At 42.0% G+C, this 24,715-nt stretch overlaps 1 protein-coding gene across 1 annotated transcript in view; it reads right to left on the reverse strand.

Annotated features, from left to right (window-relative positions):
* Positions 1-24,715, reverse strand: part of UBE4A (ubiquitination factor E4A) — a 37,152-nt gene that overhangs the window by 7,576 nt on the left and 4,861 nt on the right. Inside the window, exons 2-16 of the mRNA XM_028105784.2 lie at positions 24,161-24,323; positions 18,750-18,923; positions 18,044-18,156; positions 16,883-17,035; positions 16,198-16,357; positions 15,547-15,749; positions 15,160-15,351; positions 13,925-14,258; positions 12,864-12,984; positions 10,341-10,645; positions 8,890-9,022; positions 7,677-7,864; positions 5,737-5,837; positions 5,509-5,622; positions 2,559-2,733 (exon numbers count right to left, since the gene is read on the reverse strand). Of these exons, the coding sequence (XP_027961585.1) occupies positions 2,559-2,733; positions 5,509-5,622; positions 5,737-5,837; positions 7,677-7,864; positions 8,890-9,022; positions 10,341-10,645; positions 12,864-12,984; positions 13,925-14,258; positions 15,160-15,351; positions 15,547-15,749; positions 16,198-16,357; positions 16,883-17,035; positions 18,044-18,156; positions 18,750-18,923; positions 24,161-24,281 (2,587 nt within the window). The 5' untranslated portion in view covers positions 24,282-24,323. The remainder of the gene's footprint in view (positions 1-2,558; positions 2,734-5,508; positions 5,623-5,736; positions 5,838-7,676; positions 7,865-8,889; positions 9,023-10,340; positions 10,646-12,863; positions 12,985-13,924; positions 14,259-15,159; positions 15,352-15,546; positions 15,750-16,197; positions 16,358-16,882; positions 17,036-18,043; positions 18,157-18,749; positions 18,924-24,160; positions 24,324-24,715) is intronic.

Below are 24,715 nucleotides of genomic sequence, written 5' to 3' on the forward strand. Positions count from 1 at the left end.
CAAAAATTAAAAAAGTACATTAACACATGCCGGGTTTTAGTAAGTTATATTTTTAGTCAGTCTATTGACTCCACGACTGATGAGAGTTTAGCTCTTATTTCCTGTCCTCCTCTTCCAAATACAAATTCCAGAATATAATCAAATCTTTATGTCATAAAGATTGTAAAAGTCATTCACAGCAGAGCCATATAGTGTCCTAATGATTACATATATAAAGTAATATATATACTTAAAAAAAGATTTATCTACTTGAGAGAGAGAGAGAGAGAGAGAGAGAGAGAGAGAGAGAGAGAGAGAGAGGTGGGTGCGTGAGTGGGGGGAGCGGCAGAGGCAGAGACTCTTCAAGCCGACTCCCCACTGAGCACTGAAGCCAATGTGGGGCTTGATCCCACGACCCTGAGATCATGACTTGAGCCAAAACCAGAGTTGGACACTCAACCGATTGAGCCACCCAGGTGCCCCAGTAATATATGTAGTTTTTAATGTCACTTTGTAAAAATTTGTTTGCTTATTTTCAGAGTACCAATCACTAAATCTTTCTAAACTCTCCACCAGAAATGTAAAACTCTTGATAGGATCATTTCTAGCAGTTCTGTATTTTTTGGAAATGCTCCTTCTGGAAGCTCCCATCTGTCACTCCAATCTGGACTCCTTGCTCTATAAGCCTGCTGCGTGGTGGTCACACAAGCTCCTTTTACCACAATCCTGGACACTTCCTTTGTCTCTCTCTTATGGGATTCCACCTTCCTCCTCTGGATTTACTCTCTCACTTTGATGGAGTATATCTTTTTGTAGCTTCTCAAGAAACGGTACACTGGAAGTAAATCTGATACCTTCACCCTAAACAGAAATGACAGTGTGGCTGGCTATAGCATTCTGGGCTGAAAACTATTTTCCATGAGGAGCGTGCTCCAGCTTCCAATGTCACTGTTGTGAAAATCAAAGACATTTTATACTTAAACCATTGTAGATCACCTGACTTTTCTCTGGGACCTTTTAGGGTCTTCTCTTTACCTTGATTTCCTGAAATGTCACAATGTCACCTTAGTGTGAGAATTTAAAAGGTCCTTGTGCTGGGCACATTGTGGCCCTTTCAAAGGCTTTTAGTCTTTGAGAATTTTTGGTATTATTTCTTTGATAATTTCCTCTACTCCATTTTTCTCTTTTGAGACTTTCTCAACTGATCCTTTGTTTTCTTATTCCTTTCATTCTAATTTCCATCTCTTTTTCTTTCTGTTCTACTTTCATGAAAGAGCTCCTTAATGTGATCTTCTAACCCTTCTACTGACAAGTAAAAATTACTTGTATTTTCCATATCCAAGTGCTCTTTCTTTTTTTTTTTAAAGATTTTATTTATTTGAAAGAGAGAGAGAGAGAGCACATGAGAGGGGGGAGGGTCAGAGGGAGAAGCAGACTCCCCGCCGAGCAGGGAGCCCGATGTGGGACTTGATCCTGGGACTCCAGGATCATGACCTGAGCCGAAGGCAGTCGCTTAACCAACTGAGCCACCCAGGCGCCCCCAAGTGCTCTTTGTTCTTTGAATAAGACTTATTGCCTCTTTGTTCTTGTTTTATGGATGCTATATCTTCTCTTATTCCTGAGATTATAAAGATTTTTTTTAAATGTTTTATTTATTTATTCATGAAAGTCAGAGAGAGAGAGAGGCAGAGGGAGAGGGAGAAGCAGGCTCCCCGCCTAGCAGGGAGCCTGATGCGGGACTTGATCCCAGGACCCTGGGATCACGACCTGAGCCAAAGGCAGACGCTTAACCATCTGAGTCACCCAGGCACCCGATTATAAAGATTTTTTAAAAAGTTTTCATCCCGTATCTGTGTTTCATGTTGGAGGATTTCCTCAAATGTTTGGTGATCCTTGGTTATCGTTTCATATGTAATCAATATAAAAGTATTAATAAAATATTTTACTTTAAAAAAATACTAAGTTTTGAGGTATTTTATAGCTCTAGCACATCTCAATTCAGACTAGTCACATTTAAAATGCCTGATAGCCATATGTGGCAAATGGCTACTGAACTGGACACTCTAGCTTGAGAGGGAGTAGAGATAAGTGCCTCTGATATACCACATTTAACCAGAGTTCAAGAATGGTTTTCAGGTTAACATATACACAAACTCCCCCAGATACATTTATATGGCTAACTTGTTCTCAAGAAAAATTATACCAACTTATGCTTTCTGGCAGCTGTGTGAGGGTGAATGTTTCCCATGTCAACAATAGGCATCATCTTCTTTTTTTTTTAAGGAGGTTCCATGCCCAGTGTGGAGCCCAATGTGGCATCTAACGCAGGGCTTGAACTCCCGACCCTGAGATCAAGACCTGAGCTGTGTGATCAAGAGTTGGACGCCTAACTGACTGAGCCACCTAGGTGCCCCGGGCATCATCCTTCTTGAAGCTTCTCTAGTGATTCATTTCCCTCTCAGACTGTGTAGGGTACTATTGCCAGAGTCTGAATTCTTAGTTTCAGCAGGGCTGATCCCTCAAATGAAGCAGATCTTGACCACTGGATTTTTTGGGAATACAGTGCTTTGTGTCCTTACCTGATGTCAGAAAGGCAAGGGTACCAATTGTTTCATTGGACATGATGTTATGGAAACGTGCTAGCTGTCCAAACATCTGTAGGCCAGCCTCCTTCTCTCGGCGGGCTTCTGGAGTCAGACTATCCCATTCACCTCGGTCTTTCTCAATCTGTTGAATCTTTATCTTGCTCAAATACTACAGAAACCAGAGGTGAAATGTATCAGAGAAGAAAGTGCAGTTGAAGGGAAGATGATAATTAAGCAGTTCTATTTATTTTTTATTTTTAAAATTTATTTATTTGAGAGTGTGAGAACAGGTGGAGGGACAGAGGCAGAGGGAGAAGGAATCTCAAGCAGATTCTGTGCTGAATGCAGAGCCTGACGCGGGGCTCGATCCCACCACCCTGAGATCACGACCTGAGACGAAATCAAGAGTCGGATGCTTAACCAACTAAGTCACCTAGGTGCCCCTTAAGCGGTTCTATTTAAAATCTAGTTTGTTTTGGGCGCCTGGGTGGCTCAGTTGGTTAAACGACTGCCTTCGGCTCAGGTCATGATCTTGGAGTCCCGGGATCGAGTCCCACATCGGGCTCCCTGCTCAGCAGGGAGTCTGCTTCTGCCTCTGACCCTCTTCCCTCTCGTGCTCTCTATCTCTCATTCTCTCTCTCTCAAATAAATAAATAAAAAATCTTTAAAAAAAAAAATCTAAATCTAGTTTCTTTTTATTTTCCTAAAAAAGATTTTGTCAGAGAGAGAGAGAGAGAGAGAGAGAGAGAGAGCAAGCATGCACAAACAGGGGGAGCGGCAGGCAGAGGGAGAGGCAAGTTCCCTGCTGAGCAAGGAGCCCGATGTGGGACTCCATCCCAGGACCCTGGGATCATGACTTGAGCTGAAGGCAGATGCTAAACTGACTGAGCCACCCAAGCGTCCCTAAAATCTAGTTTAGTAACCTGGGAAAACCAGGGACTATGTAAGAAATGTGAGCCTTTATTTCTCAGCATAGGGCTGAAGCTCCACAGATTTGTTTCAGCCTGGGAGGACTTGTGGGTAGTTCCCATATGTGTATTATAGTCTCTGAAATAGAAAGGAGGATAAGTAGTATCATGTCTGAAACCGAGGCAAAAATAAATAGGCTAAAGTGAAAAAAGGGACAAATCCTTCTTAAAAAACGAAAACAAAACAAAACCAAAAACAAAACCCCCAAAAACAAAAAACAAAACCAAACCCAAAACTGCCTATCCAAAAACAAAAAGCTCTATCAAATATGCAAGATGTCTGGAAGGAGAAGCATAAATATTAAAAACCGTCTACTTCTCATCATTCTTGCAGTCCTATGACAATGCCATCTGGTGTCATTCTTTGTATCACAGAGCTCTTGCTTAGAAGGGTCTGTTTATTATAGGACTTGTTCTTGTTTTCTACGAAAACCTATCTAAAATCTAAAAGTACGGGATTATGAAAAAAGCAGGAACTCTCCTCGCAGATTAAATCCAAGTTACTGGGGGACTGCTAATCCATATAAGGAGCTTGTGGCTGTCTAACAGGCCGCCTTCACTACTTACCTGCCTCATCTCCCCTTGGGAGATGGGCCCCTGCCTTAGCTGTCTTACACCTGTCACAGAGAAGGGAAGTTTTTTTTTTTTTTAAGATTTTATTTCTTTATTTGACAGAGACACACAGTGAGAGAGGGAACACAAGCAGGGGGAGAGGGAGAGGGAGAAGCAGGCTTCCCGCTGAGCAGGGAGCCTGATGCTGGGCTCGATCCTAGGATTCTGGGACCCTGACCTGAGCCGAAGGCAGACGCTTAACGACTGAGCCACCCAGGTGCCCCAATAAGGGAAGTTTTTAATAGCAAGAAGCAGCTCCATGAGGGATGAGTAAGGACATGATGATGCACTGAAGCTGCTGACAGGCACCCGGTGTAGACTTTGGGAAACTCGTGTTTCAAATGTAAAGATTTGGGAGGCTGCGGATAGGTGATGAGTACTGGTGACTTACAGCGTTTATATGAAAAAATAACCCAAACCAGAGATTTTTTTTCCAAGGAGTGGTGCGAAAATCAGAATCTTTCAGGAAGGGGATAAGAATCATTGCCTTAGTGAGTCACTGCTATTGATGTGTTGGGATGGAAAATGGTTGAAAGTCATTGACCAAATGCGAGGTCCTCGGATTTCTTTCTGTGCCGCTGGCCTGATTAACCCTGCCAGTGTACCTTAGTTTAGCTTCATCACCCTTTCTTTACCACTCTCTGCCAAAATATCATCCTAGTTTATGAGGCTTCAATGACCCTTGATCTTGGTCTCTAATGGAATAATACCTATCAAACTCTGTAATGGCAAGGCTCATGGTGTACTACTGCTCATAAATTTTTGGTGTCCAAACTGGTACTATGGGCATAAAGATTGCTCTATTGTAATTTGAAGGTAAAAAGTATGTACTTATCATTTAAAGGGAAAAAAAAAGTATGTTATTTGATAAGGGCAGTTAAATCTGTTTTTTTTTTTTTTTTAAAGATTTTATTTATTTATTTGACAGAGAGAGACACAGTGAGAGAAGGAACACAAGCAGGGGGAGTGGGAGAGGGAGAAGCAGGCTTCCCGCTGAGCAGGGAGCCCAATGCGGGGCTCGATCCTAGGACCCTAGGATCATGACCCAAGCCAAAGCCTGACGCTTAATGACTGAGCCACCCAGGTACCCCAGTTAAATCTGTTATAAAAAATTTTTAAAGATTTTTATTTGTGAGAGAGAGAGAGAGAGAGAGAGAGAGAGAGAGAGAGAGAGCGCGCACAAGCAGGGGGACCGGCAGGCAGAGGGAAAAAGCAGGCTCCTTGCTAAACAGGGAGCCCGACGCCGGACTCGATCCCAGGACCCGATCCCAGGACCCTGGGATCATGACCTGAGCTGAAGGCAGACACTTAACCAACTGAACTACCCAGGCGTCCCTAAAAAATTTTTATATACTTATTCTTACCTGTATGGCTTCATCCAGGAGGAAGATGGCATCGTTCATGAGCAGGTTAAGAAAGCGGAGGAAAAGCGGGGGATTCATGGCTTCTAAATTCTTAGAGGCATAGTCAGCCAAATCCTGGAAGTCCCAGCCCAAGACAAAACCATTTTAGTACTGAACCACAACTCACTGGGGCTTATCTGAAGTAAAACTCAGAGAACTCAGCTTTGGCTTCACCAAAAGCTCTCTCACCTTAATGCTCTCTCGATAGGTACCTGTTCCCCACATGTACCTTAGGATGGGGTACATGGGACGTCGGTAATTAAACTTCTGTTCAAATTGATGGGGGTCTCCTGGAATAGGGTAAGAGCAAAAACCCAGCAAAGGTGGTGCTACTAGAGAAAGAGTAAGAGCTTATGCCTGTGGAGCCATTTTCTTTGATTCTGAATGTGTCAAGACTACTGACAAGATCTGCCCTGGGAGTTTACAAAGGCCCAGAGTGACGGCCAAGTGTTTACTTATTTCCCTACTGACAGAACAAGAGGGAGACAGACATAAAAGATACTGCATGCAGAAAAGGACAAGGACCAAGTTGTACCCTAAACGCCAGGGGCGACAAATGCTTCCATATCCAAACGTAGAGTACTTTCCAGACTTTGAATGAGGCCTCTGAACTGGCCATTGTGGCAGTGACAGCCGTGTGCTGAATGGGATACTAAGTAACCTCCATATTCTTCACAGATAACATTCCAGCTGCGAAAGGAACTGGTTCTTAGTTACTCTGAAAAATCAGGTCAGGGTCTAAAAACCTGAAGCTTATACTGTTTTGACCAATCAAAGGAACGAACCACAACATCTCTGTAGCTTGGGTCATATGATGAAAGAAGATCATGGGATCTGGAGTCAGAAGATCTAGGTTTTCCTTTTGGCTCCACTTAATTCAAGTCTCTCTTAACATTTTTTAACTTCTACTTCCTCAGAAATAAAACAGGAATTATAATACATCCTGTACCATTGCATGTAAAGGGTTGAAATGGTCATATGAGATAACTGCAGTGACTTGTGTGACTATATATGTATCATGAAGATTTACATGCACTATCTCATTAGTCGTCACTTCAACCCATTTTATAGATGAGGACACTAAGGCTCAGAGGTAAGTGACAAAACCAAAATCCAAATAGGAAAGGCACTCAGTATAATGTTAAATGTCTCTCTGAATGTTAATTGTATTTATCACCGGATGGTAGGACAACTTTTATTTATTTAGAACATCTCTTTTAAAAGGGGTCTTAAATAAGTGCCTAACATATATTGTTTACTGCTTGAGATGGGGTACAGTTTTGATCTCATGGTGGTGAATTTGAGCCCCATGTTGGGGATAGAGTTTACTTAAAAAAGAAGAAAAAAGAACTGTCCCACTATTCTGCAATTTTGAGGCAGATAATAAATACCTGGGGTCGGGGCGGCTGGGTGACTCAGTTGGTTAAGCATCCGACTCTTGATATCGGCTCAGGTCACGATCTCAGGCTTATGAGACTGAGCTCTGCATTGGGCTCCACACTGGGCATGGAGCCTCCTTATGATTCACCCTCTACCTCTTCCCCTGCCCCTTCCCCCCACTAAAAAAAAAAAAAAAAAAAAAAGACCTGGGTTGTAATCGAACAGGCTACTTAGCTGGAGCTTGATTAAATCAAGCATATAATTAGAGTATGTGTGTGTGTTTTTTTTTAAGATTTTATTTATTTAATAAATAAAGGAGAGGGAGAGAGAGAAAGAGAGCGCACGAGTGGAGGGAGGGGCAGAAGGAGAGGGAGAAACTGACACGGGCCTCCATCCCAGGACCCTGAGCCAAAGTCAGCCGCTTAAACCAAATGAGCCACCCAGGCGCACCCCCTTGTTTTTCTTTTTGAGGTGAGACAGAATTGACCTGATTCTACCACTTAGTTGTATGACACAGACAAATTATCTTTTCGAGCATTCATGTCCTTACATGTACAACAGGGATAATACAGTAAAACTTGCCAGATGGTGACAAATTAATGAAACAATGTTAGAAAAGCACTTGGCATCAAGGCCGGCACATAGCAGATACTCAATAAATGATGGCTGCTGGCATTTTTCTGACATTAAATACTGATCAAGCTAGGAGACTCCACTAGTATCTGCTTCTCAGTTCTGGACTGCTTTACCTGTAAACTCAATGTCCACAAAGACCTTGATCAGAGCTTCTGCAAGGTGGGGTGCATAGGGAAAGTTGCAGAACACACGTTTCCGGTGGAACACACTGGATACCAAGGGATTTGGAGTCTGGTCCAGGTGGGGCATCACTGCTTCCAACACCTCAGCCAGTTTGGCCCTTAGGTGGGGATTCTTCATCCTGCAAAAAGTGCAGAAAGCAAGCTGAGCAGGTAGAAAACTCAACTCTCAAATTCATGACTATTTTCTCCACATGAGGAGCCAAAACACCCTATACCACTGTTGGAGGAGAAAACAGGATTCTGTAGTGTCAAGGCTATCAATTTCTGGGGGATGATGCAGGGTACACAACATCATTCAACTTTTGAGATCACAGCCTACCAAGTATGAAGATGAATACTCAAGTTTCTATTTAATGCTTGGCCATTCTGTTTACTTCTCTACAATAATCCATTGTTTATTGCTTACATTCCCTGACCGTTTCACTGAGGATAAACTTGCCTTTCTAAGCTTCCTGAGGCCCAGGGTCAGGATGCAGTTTTTTTACGTTACTTACGCTGCACACCACATGTGCCTAATAAATACCAGTTGACTCATGATTTCCCACTGGGTCTGCTCAGCTCAGTGAAGGATTGGCTTCTACCTACTTCTCACTGACATGGCTCAGGGGATTGTACATCATTCTCTTTGCAGCAAATCTTCACTCATGCACATACGGTTTCCTTTGGCCTAGACACCAAAAACACCAGAGAAGCAACTCCAAAGGTCAGTGGGCGTCTTTCTCTGAGAAAGGGGAGTAGAAGCTATGAATGAAAAGATGAGATTAGAAAGCATTTACCTGTGTTTACGGCTCATGCAACTCAGAACATTAAGAGTAAACTTTGTGACCCTACAATTGTTAGATCATCAGAACTGGCTGCCACTGGTAAGGCTTCTGGCATTAAGGTAACTATTTTAACCAGCCACTAGCAGTGGAATTCCCATCGGGTCTCTTACACGCAGGTTCAGATTGTTTGTGGGCAAAGTCCTTGGCTTATTATGCCTCTGAAGAGGGGGATTTCTGGCTGCCCTTAAGGGTGGTCAGGTGATTCATTAGTGTTAACACAACTTCTGAAGGCAAGCCCTTATGATTCAGGCTTGGTTTAGAAGTCTTCTGAATGCTCTGCACCTCTAAATGCTGTCAGAGCCAAGCTTTCAACACCTCACCTTTCTATGCTTCCAGTGAAAATTGTGATAAAGTGAAGAACATGTTCTAGGGAGTCCGCTGATGTCTCCAAGATGTCATCAGCAAAGCGGCGGAGAAAAATGAGGAAATCACCCAAGTTATCTGCAAAAAATTCTGGAAAACAAACAGACAAACAAACAAACAAACCCATTCACTGCAATTAGTGAAACATCTGACTTTCTGTACTAAGCAATATTGAAATTCCTCCCTTTTGCTCTACCTAATAAAGACTAAAAAAATCCAAAATGTCTTGTAGGTACTAGGAATGGTGACAAGTTCATAAATGTAGACTCTCCTTTAAAGGTAAGTCAATTTTTATTTCTATCAAAGTCAGTATGAAAATAGCAGAGACACAAAATACTGTTCACACACTAGTGCAACTTAAGAAGGTACACTGATACACATTCTTTTCACACTCAAGGTTAACTGTGCATTAAATAACTCTTTAGATGGATAAAGAATCTTCAACAAAGATGAATACATTAGATGACTCTGGTCATCAGTCTCCAGGATGGTCCTCCAATTGTCTTTGCTTCCTGGTATTCATGCCTTTGTGTGTCCCTTCCTGCACTCTTCCAGGGTAGAGGCATACAGAAGCAATGGTATATCATTTCCATGGTGAAGATATAGAAGCCTATAGCTTCCATTTTGGTTGCTTGCTCTCAAGGAAGCCAGCTGCCATACCATGAATAGTACTAAGGCGAGACCTGCGTGGCCTGGAAAAGAGGCCAGTAAGCAACTGAGGTCGGCCAACAACCACATGACCTGGCTTGTAAGCAGATCCTCCAGTTCTGGTCGAGTCCTCAGATTCCTGTGGCCCTGACTGACAGCTCGCCTGCAACCGCATGAAAGACCCAGAGGCAGAACCATGTAGCCAAGCCACTCCTGGATTCCTGACCCACAGAAACTGTGTGAGACAACGTTTGTTTTAATGTGCTACGTTTTAGGATGATCTGTTACTTAGCAATAGATGACCAATACAGTGATCAAGAACATATAACCTGATTTTGATGGACAGTATCTGCCAACTCCTCGCTGACAAACCTACATACACGACCTCCTCAACCAACAGGGGATGATAATTTTTTTTCTCCCTAAAGAACAGCACAGGGAGAGTTGGACAGATAAATTTAGAAGATGAACAATGAAGACAACATTAATGCAAAACTAACAGCTCTGAAAACCCTGGCTGCACTTAGTCCTTTGAAGACTATTTTCTGATACACACAGAAGTGGGAACACAAGGCTGAGGAAAAAGCTGTTGGTTCTCCCATACTCTGACCGGTAGATACTGTCTATAAATTTGAGTTGTTTCTCCAAAAACAGTTGAATGATAACTAAGGAAGGGTACTCTGAGGATTAAACTTCCAAAGTGACCCAGTTAAACTTAGATAGCTATAAATAGGCAGTTCCCAAGGAAGAGCCTGCTTACCTGGCACATAAGCCAAAGAGCTGTAGCCGTCTGGCAGAGGAAAAGTTAGCTCGATTGGCTGTGAGCCCTCATTGCCTAAGGCCAGCTGAACGAGTAGAACAGCCATGGACACCTGCAAGTTGAGACAGTTCTGTAGCATCTGGGGCTCCGTCATGGCAGTCTTCGTGGAAAGATAGATGGTCATCAGTCGTTCAAACTGCTCACGGAGGTTGTCAGCAGCAGGGCTAGAGCTTTGCTGAGCATCCCGCCAGGCAACCTGCAGCCGATGCAGATTTTGGTTGATTTTGACCATCTGATCATGCAACCTGCCCCCAAGAAAGCACAAGAGACTGGGTCAGGAGGCTCATATAGGGCAGCTGAGTACAGATCGTTCTGGAAAAACAAATCTTCATTTATTTATTCTAGTATTCTCTTTTAGGATATAGGGGGCTGCAATTGTGGTGACACAGAAGGCACTCACTTATGGACAGGACTGGGGCAGGGGTCATAGCACCGGGCAAATGTTACCAAGTATTTGACATAAATGACACTAACTACAAAAAGCAGCCTTCAGCTGAAACGCACCATCCAAAGAACAGTAGCTTGGTTAAGCAGGGTGTAGACTGGGCTGTTACCATGTAAAATAAATAACGATTAGACAAATTACAAAAAGAGCCCAGCAGGATAGTTTGACACTGCACAGTTGCAATGTTTGTACTTGGATGTGGTTATATGGACAGTCTTTCTATGGTTAGTTAAGAACAAAAGCTGGAGAAAAAGGACTCTAGGTTAGTAACGACCACATATAAACTGGTAGCCACCTGGGCTGCAACCTAAGAAACAGCTTCCAGTCCTCTGTTGTTCAATATAAAATTACATTATTCTTCACAAAGGGCCAGCGAAATGTTCTCTAATGAAAGGAAGCCCCGTAATTCAATGTTACGGATAGTTGTCTCTATGGATACAGTTCAAAGTCATCTTCTTTGGCCCTGTAGACAATGTCTAGGGTTAGCTAGCCAGTATGGGAGAATAGATGACATTCATTTCTATGTCTGAGTGTCAGTGGTTGAACAGGTGAAACATATGCTGCATTATCTATTGTCTCATTTAAAATGTCAATGACCGGGATAGAAAAACTCCCTAATAAAGATATCATTTTTCTAGAAACTTGCCGAGTTTTAAAAAATGCTCTGTGCCAATGTAAGTACCCTGAGAAGATATTGAAAACTGCTATTCTCAGTACCTCTTCCTAAGGACTGTAACGACTTTATTTCTAAATGCAGTCATAATCAACTAAACCAGAGGAGGGAAAAATCACAGAATGGTGTGTGACCAGCCAGAACCAGAACCGTTTTTGGAAGTCATACACTCTAGTTCTTAAATTTTCACACTTCCAGAATCCTTTTGATCTTTGATACATAAATCTTTTGTGGTCTACTGATCTTATCGGGAATCCCTGATAAACATTTCTTCTTTTTTTTAATTTATTATTTAAAGAGAGAGTGAGAGCGCATGCACGTGTGTCTCGAGCCCCAAACACTTCTTTAATTTTGTCTCTATACCATAAAGCAGAGGTTCATCTTTTTTTATTAGGAGTAGTAAGTAATCAAAATTCAAGAGCAGAAAGTGAAAAGTTAAAACGATTCCCCTTTCACAGATTACAATAGGAAGATAGTGATTTAAAAATTTGCAAGTTTAGGGGTGCCTGGGTAGCTTAGTTGGTTGTCTGCCTTTGGCTCAGGTCATAATCCCAGGGTCCTGGGACTGAGCCCCTCATCAGGCTCCCCACTTAGCGGGGAGCCTGCCTCTCCCTCTCCCACTCCCCCTGCTTGTGCTCTCTCTCTGTCAAGTAAATAAATAAAATTAAAAAAAAATTTTTTTTTCCAAGTTTAGGGGTGCCTGGGTGGCTCAGTTGGTTAAGAGTCTGACTCTTGGTTTTGGTTCCAGTCATGCATGGCTGTGGGATCGAGCCCCGAGTCAGGCTCTGTGCTCAGAGGGGAGTCTGCTTGAGGATTCTCTCTCTCTCTCTCTCTCCCTCTGCCCCTCCCCCTGCATGCCTGTGTGCTCTCTCTCTCTAAAATAAAGAAATCTTGAAAAAAAATTTGTGTGTTTAGAGAACAATACTAGTGTATTTATTTATTTATTTATTTATTTTTTAAACTTTTTATTTATTTATTCATGAGAGACAGAGAGAGAGAGGCAGAGGGAGAAGCAGGCTCCCAAGGAGCAGGGAGCCTGATGCGGGACTCGATCCCAGGACCCTGGGATCATGACCTGAGCCGAAGGCAGACGCCCAACCATCTGAGCCACCCAGGCGCCCAATACTAGTGTATTTAATTTTAAGAAGTGTAGTAGGTCAAAAATGAAAAGGAAATTCAGTTATCTGGACAAAGGCAATTCACGTAAACATGATTTAAGTGCATACAAAACTCCGTTCCCATTAGATCCTAACGGGAACTTTCAGAATAAAGTGAGACTCACTTTCAACCTTCTGGTTCTTAACTCCACAAAACAGTTCTTTCTGAATGACATCAGAGCAGTTACCTGTGAAATCCTAAGTATAAGGTATACTCAGTCAGGACGAGGTTCTCCGTCACAAGGTTGTAGTTCTGGGGGAACTTTGGCTCCTGCACAGCGGGGATCAAACAAGTCTCTTTGTCCAAACCTCAAAGAAAGTAAAAGGAACAGTAAATGACGCACCACAGACTTTTGTCCTGGGTCTCCAGTGTCCCCTTACTCTAGCTTCACTTCATACTGCTACCAGTGAGAGTTTTTTTTTTTTAGTAATTTCCTTTTAAAAACCAATGTAGAAAACACTGTGGATGTTGCCAAGTGATAGACAGTGGATCATCTGTATCTATTTGTGCTCTTCCAGATTTATTTCCTTTTGACCATGTATTGCTTTTAGGATTAGAAGAGTCATAAAACTGGAAATACACCAAAATTAAGAGGGATTCATTTTTTTTTTTTAAAGAGTGATTCATTTTGAGTGACTTATTTTCTTCTTTTCACTTCTCTGCATTGTTTGAGTTTTCTCCAAATTGGCCCCAATATTCTTCCTCCCTAGACTCATTTCCTGCCAATTCCCATATCCCTTTCCCACCTAGCTCTCCCCCTGAATTTCTCACTGTTCTCCAATCAAGCCTTCCACAGCTTTGTACCTTTATACTTTAAACCCAACTCATCTCTCAAGACTTGGCCGCAAAGACTTCCAACTTCTGTAGAATTTATTATTCACTCTCTCCTCTGTGCTCCCATAGTTTAGCCCTATACCATATTATGATTCTCTGTTAACATATCTGCTTTCTTCTGGAGGCTGAGTTAAAAGACAAAGCAGGGACTGTGCTTTATTTTTAGAAAGAATGAATCAATCAATACCTAAAGGTTGCTAAATTCAGAAAGATCTCACAAAAACACAACATCTAAAAGCTACCAGTTTTTTTTAGACGTCTTTTTAAAATTTATACTAGCTTTTCTTTTTGCCTCCTCTTTGAGAAAGAGGCACCTTTGTGAAAAAGGATAAAGGTGAACGCCTTAGATGTTACACACACACGTGCAAGCACGCGCACACACACACCATCTTGAGAAGGCCAGTTTCCCCCTACCTCTCATGTGCACATTTTTAATTTTTCGTTCTTCGTCATTCAACTCCTTCAGGGCACAGTAAGTGGGGTTAAAGGTGAGGAGCCGAGAGGATCTGGGTTTGCAAAACGGCTGGCATAGCTTCAGGAGAGCAGCACCCAGATTCAGAAAGAAGGCATCCGAGGCATACATTTGGAAGAAGATTTCTGGCATCTGATTGGCCCAAATCTTGGTGCGGCCTGCGTTTGCATGCAAACAGTTTCCAAGCCAGGACAAGATACAGTGTTTGGTTTCTGGAGAGAGCTGGAGTAAGTTCTTCAGCATCTGGTAGATCTTTTCATGGAACTGAGCCATGAACTGTTTAACCAGAAAACACAACCACAGAACATTCCAGTTTCACAATCCTCATATTTGTTACTCCCAAACCTTAGCCACTGGCAATTTCCAAAAATATTCTCATCCTAATTTTATACCCCAGTTCTGATTAAAAAAAAAAAAAAATTTCTGGGCACTTATGAGAGATTCCCTGATGAGCTGCCAAACTACAGATAGCATTTATATAGCTTTAGAGCAGGGGTCAGTAAACTGTCTGCAAAGGGCCAGACGATAAATATTTTCAGCTTTGCAAGCTATACGCTGACTGTGGCAACTATTCAACTCTACCACCGTGGCATGAAACCAAGCCATAAACAACATGTGTATGAATGGGCATGAATGTGTTCAACAGAACTATTTACCAAAACAGGTGGCAGGCCAGATCTGGCCACTGCAGTAATTTGCCAATCCCTGCCTTAAGAGTTGTGATGATGGGAGATTGAGACCATCCCCAAATCAACCACTTACTGCCTCATGTTGGCCGGACCTCTGCTAGAATTTACACTAAGAAGCCCAAATGGAGAGGATGTTGGTGGAAGGAAGGAAAGGAAAAAAAATTCGGTTTATAAGCTGGAATTCATATGGAAGATTTTAGGAGCCCAGGTTATAAGAAACAGCTTGGTGACGACAGCGAGGACTGAGGGGAAGTGGCTGTGCCACAGCACAGGGCAGAGAGGAGCAGCAGCTTACTCTTAAACCACGCACTGGCTTCTCCTCTGCCCTGAGCCTGTGCTGAAAAGAGGACAATTTCTTTACGTGATTATGGTAGAAAGCCAAGCAGATGGATGTGTTTCCCCAAAGAGGCTCAAGCAGCCTTATCTGCATCTGCTTCCCGAGGAAACGCGACTTCATCTAAGATTAGGGGGCTGGGAGACAGTTCCACCTGATGGATGTTGGCCTCTTGCACTTTGATCTCCTGGGGACTGGAACGAGATGGATTCAGGAAGTAGCCATGATTTTCTACTACACCTGGAGTCTTCAATAAGCAGGAGATATTCAGGATTACACCCAGCAAGGTCTTCTGGTACATCTGCCCATTGCCAGGGTCCTTGGGCTGAATGTACTCTACAAAAACCTACAGGAGAAAACAAGGCCTACTTACTAGTCTGTATGAGGAGGGAAAGGTGGTGGGGTGAAAGGATCTCAAAGACTTAAGTCTATATGACAACAAATGTATCTTTCTTTTATTCAACAGGTAATATGAGAGCACCCTCAGGATAGGTTATTAAATCACCAGCTCAAATGAATACGTAACACCTTTCAAACCTACCTTTGCCATATCCTTCTGCCTAGTGAAATAGAGAAGAATATCCAGATATGCATAAAACAGGATCTGACAGAGTTCTAGATCTTTTATTCGGCCCAATAAAATATCAAACACTGGAATCATGACTTCTGGAAATGTGCGAACTTCCTCATCCAACATCAAGGCTTCAATGACCTCTTCCAGAAACTCAGTTACATCTTCAAAATCTAACAGATGACGAACGAGAGGAAAAGAAGCCCACAGCGATTTTTTTTTTTTTTTAATTTGACAGAGAGAGACACAGCGAGAGAGGAAACACAAGCAGGGGGAGTGGGAGAGGGAGAAGCAAGCTTCCCGCGGAGCAGGGAGCCCGATGTGGGGATCGATCCCAGGACCTGGGATCATGACCTGACCCGAAGGCAGACGCTTAATGACTGAGCCACCCAGGCGCCCCGCCCATAGCGATTTTTATATGCTTTTACATACAGGCTCCTTACTCTTCTCACATTCCGATAATTCTACTGGTATTCAACCCCAAAAGTCAAGATATGAGCTCTCTTCCTTAATTTATACTTCTGGAACCACAGTGGCTCTGAGGCTTTCTAATGCAATTAAAGGAATTTTAAATTTGGAAATCAAAATGTAGAAACTCAGAGATCTTGCTTATGTACTCACGTGCTCCTTGGATGGCTTCCAACATCAAATCTACCAGTTGCTCATGGATGTTCTGGTCAACATAGATCTCTGGGGTGAGGAGTACTGTTCGGGTATTGGACACAGTGAGGTTCCTGCATTGCACCGCAAAGGGGAGCAGGTTCTCTGGAACTTTGGTAATCTGGAAACAGAATGAAGAAGAGAGGGGAGAGCCTAGCTCTATGACCTGAACAAGGGTGAACACAGCAAATAGAATGAAAAAGACAATGTACCCCAAAACAGTACTGCTATCCTGTGGATGCTTAAAAATTCGTAAGGGTTCATTCTTTGGTGTAAGGAGTCACCCACCTGCTAGAATTCTAATCCTGGAAGTGACCAAGCTTAGCTCACTCTTATTTATACCTCAGTGGAAATGAGTTTATCACACTCTTTTTTTTCCCCTCCCCTGACCTTTTCTAAGAGTATGACTTTTTAGGGTTTGTAGGAGAACAGGAGGCCCTGGTTAAATGGGGAAAGGAATAGACCCCAAGCCACAGAGAGAACAGACGAAAATTTCTGACAACTCATAGTGCCTCTCATATCTAGTTTCTGACATATTATAATGTATATAAACTGATATAAAAGACACTCATCCAACTCTCTGGCTTACATGTTAAAGTCAAACCCAAGACTACTACACAGTTCTCAATGGGGATTATTCCTTTACCTCTTCTTTAGCTCTTTGGAAGCAGGAATAAAGGTAACAAAAAATGTGCCTCTCCCCTGCATCTCGATCAGCAGAGAGATTCAACGTTGAAGAAGAAGTCATGTTAATCAAGTGGTTGCCTGGGTCCTGAAGTAGTAAGCGAGCGAAGACAGCCTTTAAGAAAAGCAAACAAACAAAACACTAAACCACTGCAAAGTTAATCTTAGGATATCAAGATGTAGAAGGTCATTTTGACAGAGGTTACTGCGAGAGTCACAGGATGTAGAGTGAAGGGGTAATATAAGACCCCTCTCTTACTACTTTAGAAAATATTAGGTACATAAATATAAGTGTATATGCATTGATCCTTGAACAATATGGGTTGGACATGGATTTTTTTCAGGAAATACAGAACAGCACTGTAAATGTATTTTTTCTTGCTTCTAATTTTCTTCATAACATTTTCTTTACCCTAGCTGACTTTATTGTTATCCATAAGGCTACCTGTCAACAGTAGGCTATTAGTTAAGTTTTTGGAGAGTCACAAGTTATGTGTGGATTTTCGACTGCCCCTAACCCCCACATTGTTCAAGGGTCACCTGTACAGTTATCCCAAATAGAGCTCAAGCATCTGGTATTGCCCTAGCACAGAGTAAGCACTAAAACAGTATTTATGGAATGGTGTGGAGAATTAGCGATTGAACTTATACATGAAATTTACTCCTCTGTGTGACTGCTGGCCTTACTCAGACTTATATAATTTAAACATATAAAGTTAAACTACAAGTTGTCAAGTGTCTGTCCTACCAAAGTTTTATTCCTTTAATGTTAATTAGGCACTTATAAGGTAAAACACACTGTTTTGATTTTGGGAAAGATACAAAGACATGGGCCTTGCCCTTGAGAACTTAAGGGTCTGATAGGGGAGATGAGACAGGTATAAAAAAAGCCAGTACATGTGACAGAAGGTGACAACTGCCATCCGAGAGGCACAGATAGATCACTCCAGGAATTCAGATATGTGGCCATGGTAAATGAGAAGATCTCCAAGGAGGAACACCAAAGACAAAGTTAAGAGATGGAATTATGTAAGCAAAGTCATGGTTGGAGAAACGTGAGCAGAGTTCAGCTGCATGGCTAGTTTGTGCTAAAGGCACCCCAAAGGAACATCAGAAATGGTACCTGCTCAACATTGTTCATATCAAGCCAGTCTTGATCTTCCAGGTCTACTGCCATTTCTTCCAAATACACACAACGACTGGGGATGCCATTCCCACTTTTCAAGCTGGGGTCACCTGGGAAATAGTTTTAATCTGGTAGGTTAAGGATAATGCTTCTGTCTTATATAGACAACTGATCTTGACAGCATTTCTCTTGAACTCCAAGTCTGACTCAGGTAGTATCAGGATTATCTTGACATACAAAGCAGTTTCTAAAGACTTAAATCTTTTCAGAGAGTCAAAGAGCATGTCAGGTTTTATTATAAACATAACATCCTGAATTCCAGGCATCAGCACCTATTTTTTTTAACTACAGACAGGACACAGAGGGAAAACACTATCTGACACCTCGTGGGGCTTCTGTCTAAATGTTTAGGTCACCTCTGAGAAGAAAAAGGATTTGGCTACCACTCGCATTTCCCTTTTAAGGTGGTAAAGGCAAGGAGCTATATGGTCCAGTCTGTACCAAAATGATAATGAAAGCTATACCTTGTCTAAATATTATCTTTAGGTCACATCAAAAGCTTCACTAAACTATCAAACCTGTGTTCTAGGGAATACAGTGGGTTTGTTTAACCATTAGATACAATAAGTTTCTCAGAACAAGTTCCTAGCCCAAGGAGGAAGGGAAGAGTAATGAATAGACTGGCTCCAAGTCTGTAACTCACTGTTGTCCAGAGTAATGAGGAAGATCCTTTGGATCATGTGATTGATGTTGAGTTGTTCACATATTTCCTGCTGTGAACGGAAGGAGCGGCTAATCTCAGCCACAGAGTAATCAAATTCATCCAGGCTTTCTGACACACTATTATCCGAGTCATCTGGGCTAGCTGGGAGTTCATCTGCCAGAAAATGTAAGCCATTAACAGTTAAACTCCTCTCTTTAAGAGAGAACCAAGTATACTATCAAAAATGATAAATGTTATCAAGACAAAAATAATTCTGGATGGGAAACAAGTTAATCATCTAATTAGTGAACATCTCAAGTCAGGCAACATCTTTTTTTTTTTTTTAAATTGAGGTAAAAATTGAGGTATAGTGGGGCGCCTGGGTGGCTCAGTCATTAAGCGTCTGCCTTTGGCTCAGGTCATGATCCCAGGGTCCTGGGATCGAGCCCCACTTCGGGCTCCCTGCTCAGTGGGAAGCCTGCTTCTCCCTCTCCCCCTGCTTGTGCTCTCTCTGCCAAATAAATAAATAAAATCTTAAAAAAATAAAAAAATTGAGGTATAACATATAAAAAATGACGTATAACGTCATATTAGTTTCAGGTATACAACATAATGATTTGGTATTTATATATATTGCAAAACGGTCAACAAAATAATTCTACTTAACATCTGTCACCATACAGTTATAAATATTGCTTTCTCTTGTGAATAGAACTTTTAAGATCTACTCCTTAGTAACTTTCAAACATGCAGTACAGTATTATTAACAACAGTCACCAGGCTATTCATTATATCTCTCAGGCTTGATTTTATAACTCAAGTTTGATCCTTTTGATCCCCTGTACCTACCCCACTCCGGGCAACCACAAATCTGTTCTCTGTATCTATGAGCGTTCTTTCTCTTTTAGGTATCACCTATAACAGAGAACATTTGTTTGTATTTGTCTTTTTCTGTCTGACCTATTCCATTTCACACAGGTCCGTCCCTGTTGTTGTAAATGGCAGTAATATTCCATTGTGTGTGTGTGTGTGTGTGTGTGTGTGTATATGTGTATATCATATTTTCTTCATTCATTCATCCATCAGCGGACACAGGTTGTTTCCATGTCTTGGCTATTATAAACAGTGCTACAAGAAACACAGGGGTGCATAGATCTTTTCAAGTTAGCGTTTTTGTTTTCTTTGTATAAATACCCAGAAGTGGAATTGCTGGATTATACGGTAGTTCTATTTTTTAATTTTTGAAGAACCTCTATAATGTTTTCCGTAGTGGCTGCACCAATTTATATTCTCACCAACAGTGCACCAGGATTCCCTTTTTTCCACATCCTTGCCAACACTTGTTATCTCTCGTCTTTTTGATAATAGCCATTCTAACAGGTATGAGGTGATATCTCATTGTGGTTTTTTTTTTTTAAAGATTTTTATTTATTTATTGAGAGCGAGAATGGTAGAGAGAGAGCATGAGAGGGAAGAAGGTCAGAGGGAGAAGCAGACTCCCTGCGGAGCAGGGAGCCTGATGTTGGACTCGATCCAGGGACTCCAGGATCATGACCTGAGCCGAAGGCAGTCGCTTAACCAACTGAGCCACCCAGGCGCCCTCTCATTGTGGTTTTGATTTGCACTTCTTTGGTGATGAGTGATACGGAGCACCTTTTAGTGTACCCATTAGTCATCTGTATGTCTTCTTTGGAGAAACGTCTATATAGATCCTTTGCCCATTTTTTTTTAAGATTTTATTTATTTATTTGAGAGAGAGAGAATGAGAGCGAGCACATGAGAGGGGGGAGGGTCAGAGGGAGAAGCAGACTCCCTGTGGAGCAGGGAGCCCGATGTTGGACTTGATCCAGGGACTCCAGAATCATGACCTGAGCCGAAGGCAGTCACCCAACCAACTGAGCCACCCAGGCGCCCTCCTTTGCTCATTTTTAAACTGGATTATTTGTGTTTTTTTGCTATTGAATTGTATTAGGCAACATCTTAAGTACAGGATTCTGAAATCCCTGGCTGGAAGTCCTACCACATTTTACAAATCGAAAGTTTTATTCTTTCTGCTCATAATTAATTGCACCCCATATTACCAAAAATAGCACCATTATGTTCCCCACAGACTCTTAGTGAACAGAGAATTACCTACAATAGATCAATATGCCTTTAATTATTTTAAATATATGGCTTTTTCCTGATTTTAAAGAATACATATATCTGAATAATCCCAAACTGTACAGGAAAACATTATGTAAAAAGTCTACTCTGAACCAATTCCTTATGGACAACCATGTCAGTTAGCAAACTGTTCCAGACTTTTTTTTCCCTACTGTGGTGCGAATGTTTATTGCTAGGATTTTCAGTTAAAAAAAAAAAGAGAGGGATCATACTATATATACTGCTTTTCAGCTTGCTTTTTTTTTTTTTTAAGATTTTATTTATTTATTTAACACACAGAGAAAGATAGCGAGAGAGAGGGAGAGAGCACAAGCTGGGGGAGCGGCAGGCAGAGGCAGAAGCAGGCCTCCTGCATGAGCAGGGAGCCCGATGTGGGGGCTCGATCCCAGAACCGTGGGATCATGACCTGAGCTGAAGGCAGCGGTTTAACCGACTGAGCCACCCAGGCGCCCCTCAGCTTGCTTTTTAAACTTACTCAGCACCAACATCCTTCTCTGTTATGTCATTTATAGGCCTACCTCATTCTTTGTAATAGCTGCACTTTATTGCATTGTATGCACACACACTGACTTGTGTAGCTACTTCTCAATTGATGAACATTTGGGCTGTTTCCAATTTTTCATGATTTCAAACACTACTGCACTGAATAGTACTTTTTGTACACCTGTGTATTTCTGTAAGGTAAATTTGTAGAAGCAGAATTGCTGAGTTAAAGAGCTTGCACATTTAAAAGTTAATGTATAGGGGCGCCTGGGTGGCTCAGTCGTTGGGCGTCTGCCTTTGGCTCGGGTCATGATCCCGGGGTCCTGGGATTGAGCCCTGCGTCTGGCTCTCTCTTCAGCGGAGAGTCTGCTTCTCCCTCTCCCTCTGCCTGCCTCTCTGCCTACTTGTGCTCTCTGTCAAATAAATAAATAAAATTAAAAAAAAAAAAACCCCAGGCTTGCTATTATAACTGATGACATTAAAAAAAAAAGTTCATGTATATTACCAAATTATCCTCAGAAAGACTGCTCTCATTTACAAGCCCCTCAGCAGTCTATGAGAGAGTACCTGTTTAAATCATCACAAATTTCATAAAAATCTAATTGTTGTTTTAATGGGCAGTGCTCCAATTATTACTGAGACAAAATTTTTAAAATCATTTGATTATTGTATATAAATTGTTCATCTGAATCTTTTCCCCTCTAATTTGTTACTATTTTTTTTATTGATTGAATCCCTTTACTTTTTAAAAAAGCAACCTTGCCTTAGGAGATTGTAGGAGGAAAAGGGGAGTGAGGAATAGGAATTATAAGGAAATGGGAAAATATGATTTATGAGTATGTGGTTGGGGGAAATTTTGCTACATAGGTTCTTAGCTCCTATCGTTCTTGGGGTTCAGAGGAGAACTTAACCATATAGGAGTAGAGTGACAGATGCTTGTCTTTCTGGCTGTCAGACAGAGCTGCCTCTCTGAATGGAATTCAGGCTGAAGGAGTACAAGTGTGGTGTTCACTAGAAGCCATGTGAGTCTGCATCTGCTTCTCTCTATCTACAGTGATTATTCTAAAAGGCCAGGCAAAACTCTCGGAAGTTAAGAGTTGCTTTAGTGTGGTGAGTTTAGTCAATATGAAGCTCAACATAGGAGGCCAAAGGTTTTGGCAGAGTTCTAACTGCTGGTGGAAAACAGGTTAGACCTGGTGGCATGCTAAACTCAGCGTAAACAAACTAAAACGAGGAGAAGCCAAAATAGTAAGAGGAGTGCATGTACCTGGTTTGTCCCACGGCTTGGTGCCTGCAACGTTCCCAACTCTAGCCAGCCTGAGGTCTGCTGACAGCCAGAAGGACAAGCATCTGTCACTCTACTCCTATAAGGTTAAGTTCTCCTCTGAACCCCGAGAGCGATAGGAGCTAAGAACCTATGTAGCAAAATTTCCCCCAACCACATATCCATAAATCATGTTTCCCCATTTTCTTATATTCCTATTCCTCACTCTCCCTTTCCTCCTACAATCTCCTACTGCAAGAATCTGGAAGAGATTTCAGAGACTGAGACCCAGAGCTGCCTCCTTCGATCACGGTAGAAAGCCAGGGTTACATATACTCCCCCCTTGCTTCATCATCACCCCGTCCACTACTCATCTGTCTTGCCCTTACCTCCTTTTTATTCAGTCCTGAACAGAGAGCAAGGTTACAACTCAGCTGTGTATACCGACACTTTTGAAATAAACAACAATGTAAAATATAAACATTCCTCCTTTCCAAAAAATACTATTATTCTCTTTGAAAGGAGAAGGGGAGTGATTTCTGGCTTGAAAGATTGTGACCACCCTCAGAAGACTAATAAATTCAAGAAACATCATCCTAATTCTTCTAGGCTATATGTCTTCTCACAGGAGGAAGTTAGACCCGATCTTAATTTTGGTCCTAGATGAGGAAAACCATTTTTAGGATTAGTGAGATATTCTGATTTTTTTTTTCACATTAAGGCAAAGGATCAGATTTTCTTACAAGTCTGTTCTAACAGCATGATGCTATGAAAGAGGCCACTCTATGGAATGGAAGAGGTATTTTGCTTGGGACTGACTCTGAAGCACTGGGCTTAAGAACAAATTTCATTTAGGGGCGGCTGGGTGGCTCAGTCGTTAAGCGTCTGCCTTCAGCTCGGGTCATGATCCCGGGGTCCTGGGATCGAGCCCCACATCGGGCTCTCTGCTCAGCGGGAAGCCTACTTCTCCCTCTCCCACTCCCCCTGCTTATGTTCCCTCTCTTGCTATGTCTCTGTCAAATAAATAAATAAAATCTTAAAAAAAAAAGAACAAATTTCATTTATTTGTCTACCAAAAAGCCAAAAAACGTTTATAATTCTTCCTTTTACACATCTGCTTTCTACAGCTGCACGTAACCTGCTTTCTACACCTATGCCTACAACCTCAGTTTCCTATGTTAAAAAGATTTATTTAAATATCTTTTGCTGGGTGATTTTTAAAATAAACAGCTCGACAGCACTGGGATCACGACTAACATCTGTTACTACGGAACCACCTGCTATCTGGTCTCTCTTTATGCAGCAGGGAGGAGAGGACCCAAAAACAAAACAAAGAAGGAAAATGAACAAAACCCCCAATTTATGCCCTAAATGAACAAAAAAACCGACCTGTGCCCCCAGGTCGATTCCAACTGCAATTACAGACCCTAAGAAGACTTCACTTGGGAAGACCCCATTCTAGGTCATCTCCTCCGCTGCTCCTGGGTCCCCTACTTACCAGACTGCTGCTTCAGCTGCTCTTTTTGGATTGCTGCAAACTGCTTGGCATCAGCCAGGGAGCCAAAAAGAGCAGCAAAGGGGTTACTTGAGATGTTGTTGTTATTCTCCTGGTCTGTCATTTCACTTTAAAGTATCCTCCATCCAGACCTGGGGGGGAGGGGCTGCAGAGAGGACAGGTATCAGACACGGAGGGGCAGATAACACAACAGCTGGGATTAGACCCACAGTCGTCGGTTCCTTCCCCATTTCTCAAACACAATACATGTAAAAAGGCTTTGGGTAAGACCTTCCAATTCCTGTTCCAAGGTTCAAGGCATTTTTGGCAAAATGGTTACGAACCCACCAACGGGATAAGTTGGCTTGATTTGGGGGCAGCTAAAACCAAAAAGCTTTAAAAATGTTCAAGCTGGAATGCATTTATCTGTTGACACGTTTCTATTTGCCATACCTTTAAAAAATAGGTTAAGCAGAAAGAATTACTGAAGTCAATGAGGAAACTCATCTATTCATTATAATAACAATGTGGCACTGACTGAAAAATATGACAACAGCT

Source organism: Eumetopias jubatus, unplaced genomic scaffold (assembly GCF_037043125.1).
Source record: "Eumetopias jubatus isolate StellerSeaLion01/CBP00866 unplaced genomic scaffold, mEumJub1_p1.0 scaffold_13, whole genome shotgun sequence".
NCBI classification, from domain to species: domain Eukaryota; kingdom Metazoa; phylum Chordata; class Mammalia; order Carnivora; family Otariidae; genus Eumetopias; species Eumetopias jubatus.